The 7,893-nt window shown below is 30.9% G+C and overlaps 1 protein-coding gene across 1 annotated transcript in view; it reads left to right on the forward strand.

Moving 5' to 3' along the window:
* The window catches only part of LOC106463033 (serine/threonine-protein kinase unc-51-like), a 149,148-nt gene that overhangs the window by 116,082 nt on the left and 25,173 nt on the right, over positions 1-7,893 (forward strand). Inside the window, exon 18 of the mRNA XM_013923003.2 lies at positions 3,651-3,805. Coding sequence (XP_013778457.2) covers positions 3,651-3,805 — 155 coding nt within the window. The remainder of the gene's footprint in view (positions 1-3,650; positions 3,806-7,893) is intronic.

The following is a 7,893-nucleotide window of genomic DNA, read 5'->3' on the forward strand; positions in this document are numbered from 1 at the left end:
ATTATTAGCTAAGATTTTATGCTATACTAATTGGTATAACATAAACAAAAAGTAGTTTAAAAAATGTAAGGCACAAAAATTTTGTGCCATGTGCAGTAAAGGAAACCCATGGTGATAAGGTTAAATAAAAAATTTAGTATAGTTGTACCATTTGTATTAAAATGTAAGTTTAAGCTTCATCGACAGTCAACAGCAAAACAAAGAAGATCCAGGTAAGTATTATATCTGTTTTTTTTAGTATACATTCTTTATTTATTATTATAAAAATAACAAAAATGTAAAAGCTAAAATAAAAAACTTATCAGGTCAAATAACGCAAGGTCTAGGTAAGATAATGACAAAAAAATATAAATTATTCACAAGGTATGCTTGCAAGCAGATCATGTGTTATATCATTCAATGCAGTAACTTGAGCTGCACATTCACCAAAGAATTTACAACTTGTTTGGCGGGATTATTAGTTAGACATGGTTCAGAAGTCAATAAAATAATTGATATATATATGCTGTTATGAGCTTTGCAAAGGGCAGCACCCTTGTGGTCTTAACTGTTGGAGTTTCAGTTATACTGCCAGTCACACCAAGTTTATTTAATGGAGGATTTGCAGTGGCGAGTGGAGCTCACAAGTTGTTAACTCGAGGTGATTTATGGTTAGAATAAATAATCAGAGTCCCAGACCAACATTGATCAAATTATTAATCATTTCCAAATAACATCCAATATAAATCAAAAGTCTATTGATCATTATACATTCAAATACCGTTAATCTATACTATCCATTAATACACATAGATGCACTTCTTTTAGTTGAACATGAATATTCTTCTTAAGATTACTTACATTAATTGATCAAGAGAGAAACCATAAATCTATACTTACAACAGAGCTGGATTTGTAAACTTGCAAAGGTTTGAAACTTTCATATACATATTCATGAATGGTAGAGTTGAGTACTTGATAACACTTCAAGAACTTGGAGGAAAACTGATTTTTTGATTTCAGACAGGGGTTTTTAAACCATATTTTCTTGGCATTCTCTCGACCTTCCAAATAGTATCCAGAACTACTCGCAAGTAGTCCTACCAATTTATTGGTCAATCTGTGCAAATTCCCGGGCTAACCCAGAACCATAACCAAAACTCTCAAGTGATTGGTTACTGTTATGTTGAGTTAGTCAGTTGCCTTTCCACTTGTACTAATACACCAGTGTCTTGTGAGGGTTATCGCATCAAAGTACCACTTTTGCTTGTTAATAACGACTTTTTCATAGCTTTCTTAGTGCTAACAAGTTAGCGTCAGTAATCCATCAACCTATCACGGGTGCTCGTGCACTTACTTCATTGCTAGGCAATATCTTTACGTAATTCTCTATGCCACTGACCTTGCTAGTTGAACTCTCTAGTTTTTGGCCTCATTTTGCAATACAGGCATCTTTACTTACGCCATTTCTCCATGTATATGTTCACTTAAAATGCGGAAAATTGTTATAACTTTATTCTTAAACTCTTTTTGATTATTAAATATCTTGAAGCAATTGCCAAATTCCCTCCAAAAATATTCAATTGCTTCAGCTTTAAGCTATTCAGGATAAACAACTGGTTTTTAGTTATAATTTGCAGTCACTCTAGAACGAAAAAACGTAATTTAGACTTTTTTTTATTTTTTGATGGTGATTAGTCAAAATGAATGACTGTATAATTATGGTTGAGAAAATAACAGATAAAATACAGAGTTTTCTGAAAAAATGTTTGGAGTGTATTTAGGAGGTTTTGGAGATTACACAAATGAAATTTGAAAATTTTGATACAAAAAAAAGTGTTTTTAATTGTAACATGAAAATCACTTAAAGTCTTTGCACATGGAGAAGTGAACATTATGATTCCATATATTTGTGGACAAATGTTTAGTAAAAACACCAAATTAAAAATTTTAATTTTTTCTACTAAAGACTTGTAATGTGTACTGAAAGTTCACTTGTGTTTGCCATCCATCATGAATAGTCTGTCTAAACAATCTATCAAAGCAAACAGGTCCCTTGTTGTCCTTAAATTTTATGTTAAGTTCTCATCACTTGATAAAATAAACACAAAACTATCTTTTATTACAAAAACCTGTTTCTTAAAATAAACTAATTTCTCATTAACCCTTTTGCAATAAGCTCATGTATTTTACATGATGATGTAACCACCATGTAACCATGAAGGTATACTTAATATAACTCTGAAAGTACTTAATGTATCTTATCGTCCCGAAGACAAAAGGTGGGAGACTTTCAAAATGTCGTCTTCGGAACAGGCAGTTTCCATAGATTCAACTTAGTTTCATCAAGGGATCTGTTAGTTCATCTAGGCTTTCCTATCTACTAAGCTTGAAAAACAATTTCTACCCTTATCATTTAAATATTTATTAAGCTTTCCTTTAAATTCCCTAAATCTGAGGGTCTCCAATTCCAAAGATCAGCCACCCTGTTAGAATAATACAACCATCTTAGCTGAAAATGATTCCTACTCTGCCAAAATTTGTGTCCTCAAGTGCTACCATTCTCACCATTAAATATAAAATAAAGGAGATGCATCAATACTTCTATTCCCTTAAAGATCCTAAATGGTTTAGTTGGATTCTATCTGACTCTTCTTTTTTCAAGAGAAAACAATTTCATAGATCTTAGTTTGTTCTGTTATGACAAACTTCTTACTCCAGGCATCATTTTAATAGTTCTCTCTGTGCCTTTTCCAACAGTTCAGTTCTTCTTAAGGTAAGGAGCCCAAGACTGAACACAGTGTTCCAAATAAGACCTAACCAGTGACCTAATGAAATTATATCCTTTCTTAGACTTATATTTAATGTTTTTTGAAGATACAACCTAAAATCATATTTGTACTTCCACTAGCAACAGCTTAAGAAACTGATCAACCAAAACATCAAGATCCTTTTCTTTATTAACATTGTTAAGTTATTCACATCAAAATTATGTGACAAGTAACAAAAAATGTTATTCTAAAAGTTTGTCATTTGATATTATATTTTTTCTGGCCTTAAACATGTTAGTTTTATTTTTGCAATAAAGTATTTTTACATTTCTAAAAAGTTTGCACTTAAAGGTTTTTCAGTTATTTTTTTTTTCGATATATTGAGGTGTTCATATCATGTGAAATTTTGTAAGCTAAATGGGTGAATATCTCAAGTTTACAATTTCATATACCCACCTTTTCCTTCACAAACAAATCAGTTTATATATAGAACATTCTAATGTTTTCATCTTTCTTTGCCTGTTGTATGACTTTAGTGGCCTATGAAAATTCAAAATTAAGTGTAATATCACAAAGCATGAACGTGAAGATTTTCCCAGTTTGAAGAATGGCATAATTTGTAAGCTGATTTGTTGAACATCATAATTTTTGTCTGTATTACTTTGATTGATAAATATTTTTAGTTATATAAACTAAGCTTTACTTACAGTAGGATGCTGTAAAAATATCTTCTTATATTTAATTGTTATGGGCTATAGATGAACTAATAAAGCTTTAACTTCCTGCTTATTTTTTCTTACTTTTATAAATACTATTTTTGCAGCAAGTACTTGTTTACAACTACCTCTTCTTTTATATTCCTAAAGATTAATGTAAAATGTATCCTTTTCTTTTCAAAAGTTAAAAAAAGGACACTTTCTAGTCATCCTGAAAAAATGCGTCGCTATTCAACTGGTGGTTATGAAGGGTTTGAAGACTATCCCATGGAGTCAGCAAACACAGAAGAACCAGAGATGTTACTAGGGCCAGAATTTCAGGAAGATACAATATTGGAGGTTTGTTCTTAAAGATGTTTTCTTTTTATGATGTGTGTGTGATGTCACATCTACAAGTTTGGAAATAGACATGTACAGTATTATGTTGTATATAATTTCCTTGCTTATTAATTTTTAGTATTATTTCACATTTCAGAGCTTAAATTCCTGAAAAAAATGTATATATATTATCTGTGAAAATGGTATATGCTTGGCATATACACTTTTCTTACATCCATTCATTATATATTTCTCAACTTTGTGTGAAAAGAAATATAATTTTTATTTCATTATAAAATTATAGACCTTAAATTTCATGGAATTGAATCTCTTATTGTATTTTGCAGTTATTTTCTTTCAGAATAAAAGTTAAGTTTTTACTGCTTAATCACTTTAGTTGGTTGGAAATTGACCTTTAGTTTTTTAATATATATAAAAATGTCAAAGTAATGTAACTCAGTAGTGAAAAAAAAAGTGTTTAATGAGTATTATAAGTATGTTATACCTTACTTGTTAATATTGCACATTACCCAACTATTTCTCACCATTAACCTAAATTTCCTCATAACCACTTTAAGGAACAATGGTATTTTGCATCTCATCTCAGTGGAAGTTTTCACAGTATCCTGTGGTACCTTCATCTCTTCATGTAGCACTACAGTTCAAATGGATATGACAATATCTAAAGATATAATTCTAAGTGGTTTAAGTGTTGACTGTTGTGTTTTAAAAAGTTATTGAAACACATACATATATTCTGGTGCTGAGTCTTGATCTGTACTTGTGCTTCATCGTTTAATGTTATGCCTACTTCTGTTAGCATTGAAGCAATAGATTCTTCAGTATTATGTTGTGCAAGATCATCCAATTTACAAAGCAATTTAATCCTCATTAGGGGTCTGTTTTCTGTATTTCATGCTGTAAACACATAACCTGAGGTGTAAGTTTCATGTAGTATTAACTATGATCTTTTTTGTTTTGTATTTACAGAAGAATATGAAATTCTTGAGAAAAAGCCCTTTTGAAAAGAAAAAAATCACACTTTATTATTAGACAAAAATATTTTACAAATTACAGTCTTTGACTATTTTGATGTCAGTTCAACCGAGCCAAACGTTGTCCTTTTTTAACTTTTATAACTTATGGTTTTATTCTTAAATAATGCATTTTATTTTAGTTCTTTTAGCCTATGTTTGTAATTTATCTGTTCTTTTTTTTTTCTTTCTGATGAGACATAATTTATTTTATCTAAAAGATAAAAGGTAGAACATAAACTTATTTATAGGTATCATACATTTCAAAATGCTTTTCTTTTCATCATCAGTGATTATGATGATTGAAATGTTTTCTGAAACATTCTAACCCTTCTAAATAAAAAAATCTTTCATCCTGACTACTATCTTTGTTTTATTACTTGACATTGTTTTCTCTCTTATTGATCTACCAGTTTTATTTAACTTTTAACTCTCTCACTATGGGCTTGATTGATTTGACCTAAAAATTGACCTTCAGAGTGTTCATACTATAACTAACCATATACTATAATATCGCCCCCCAGTGGCACAGCAGTATGTCTGCAGACTTACAATGCTAGAATTCGGGTTTCGATACCCGTAGTGAGCAGAGCACAGATAACCCATTGTGTAGCTTTGTGTTTAATTGCAAACAATACTATAATATCATTTGTGTATCTTTCCAAAATTTTGCAAACTTTCAGTAAGCATTGAGAGTCTTTTCTAGACAAAAAAATCATAATTTTTAATTAAGTATTTTCACTAAAAATTTCTCCTTCAATATATATGGAGTCCAAGTGTTGACTGCTCCAAGAGCAAAGTGATTTTCATGTTAAGATTAAAAATGCTTTTCTTCATCTGAAAATTGTCAAATTTCATTTGTTTAATCTCTAAAACCTCCCAAATAAATTTCAGTTTTTTTTTTCCAGTAAACCTTTATATTCTATCTGTTATTTTCTCTACCCTAACTCTATACTAAGTTGGTCAATTTGACTGACCTCGTAACCATAAAAAAGAAATAAATCTAAATTACCCATTTTCTTTCTAGAATGACTTCATATTGTAATGTGAAACTATTTTATTGTTTTATTGAACCATGTCAATTGAATACTTTCTCCACCACAAAAATGTTAAATAACGTAGGGAATGTGTAGCTCACATTAGCTTATTGAATTACGTAATGCAAGGGGCTACTTGCAAGCATACCTTGTGAAAATCTTTTTATTAGTATTATTATTTATTTTACATAATCTCACCTTATCTAACCTAAAATGTGTCTAATTTTGATATTTTAGTTAATTTATGATAATAAATCAAGGAGAGGAGTGTTAAATGAATTAGAGAAGAACTAGAGAGCAAATGTCACAATTCTCATACTAGGGGAAATTGATAATTTATTTTTAATATTACTTTATAAAATTAAAAAATTAAAAAATTTATATAATATCAAAATCGGATTATTAGCTATGTTTTAAAGTACTTTAATTAAATTTTGAATGTAACTCAGTAAAACCTTGTGACGTGTGTAAAAGGATGCCTATATAGAAAGAAGTTAAAAAATATGCATCCATTACCAAAATTTTATCAGAAAGTTTAAAATCAACATGATTGTTTAAACTCTCTTGTATTTCTTAACTATCATACAGTTGGTAGACTATATGTAGAGATGTCCAAGGTACTCAATAGCCATAATACAAATATACGTGCTAAAAAATCAACAGTGACTAAAAATCTTACTTTAAAAGATGATTGCCACTCACTTTCATTTGTTTCTCTATCCAACAAGCCCCAAAACAAGGCAAGAAACCATCGCCAAGATACCAAAACAGATAGTGGCCAATGCACCAGATTGTTCATTATTCATCTTCTTGTTTCAATTGAGCTAACTCTACAATTACATTATCACTGACATCAGTTTCAACCTTAATCCACTGTATGTTTCTGGGCAGTCTGTCATTGCTTAGTCATAATATCTAGTAGTAATTAAAAAAATAATAATAATTATTGTGTAAACAATGTTATCATTACCCCTTTAAGTTAGCTTTCTTACAGAAATATGATGTTCCTTTAAAACACTTATGTACAAGGTGAAACAGGAGGCTGTAACAGCCACCGATCATTCAAATTTACAAAGCCTACATCAGACCTCATTATGAATATGTAATACATGTAGGAATACACCCCACAAGCATATGTCAACAATCTCATTGTCCTACCTCTTGTTAAGGATCATATTAATATGTTTGCTCAAAAACTATAACAAAACCCAAAAAAGAAATGTCCAAATAAGCACATTCCTCAACCTTGCAGCCACACCACCTACATCTCTCCTCTTAACTACATAAATAGCATTTCATCATATACATGTACTAATCAATCATTTCCTTTTCAGTTTCACATCTAGGGCACGGGTCAGGTAGAATATTGAGCACCTGGCTCATGAAAGCAGGTTTCCCCCCTGCATCTAAATCGATCAAGGCATTGGATAATTTTATCCCAGCCTCCTTGGAAAGAGCTGTTACTCTCATTAGTCCACTAGACTCAGTTTTATTTCTTATCCTATGTATCATTTTAAATTTCAAAATTTTGTGTAAATTTTCACAACCAAGCAAACAAATTTGTGTACTTGGTCACAATTCTCTCTGTTTCCACTTAACTTGATCACCACTTCAGGCTGATGTCATCACCAAGTGCTGCAGCTAAATATGCTTTGACTCTGACCACTAATTGATGGTCTTTCTCTCCGGGCTTGAGTCATCATCTTCCACGTCTCTTCGTGTCTCAACAACTTTTCATCCTGACTGCTTCACCAAAATTAAGCTCTGAGGCTATTCCACTTCAAATTCGTTTGAATTCAACTTTCTCATCACATGGGGTGAAGAGAAACTTTCTAAGCACCCTTGGTTGTCTTTCAGGCTCCAAATTCTTTGAGTCTTGAAAGATATTAAGCCTAAATTTCTGCCATGAATCTTGATTTGGTTTGTGAAATGGGAATTACCAGCCATGACTGTAACATGCAGAATACTCAATGCTTTATACTCTATACAGTTGCTGTCTTTAAGGAGCCAACCCCTATATTATGTATGAAGTGAAGGA

Source organism: Limulus polyphemus, unplaced genomic scaffold (assembly GCF_000517525.1).
Source record: "Limulus polyphemus unplaced genomic scaffold, Limulus_polyphemus-2.1.2 Scaffold1308, whole genome shotgun sequence".
Classification (NCBI taxonomy): domain Eukaryota; kingdom Metazoa; phylum Arthropoda; class Merostomata; order Xiphosura; family Limulidae; genus Limulus; species Limulus polyphemus.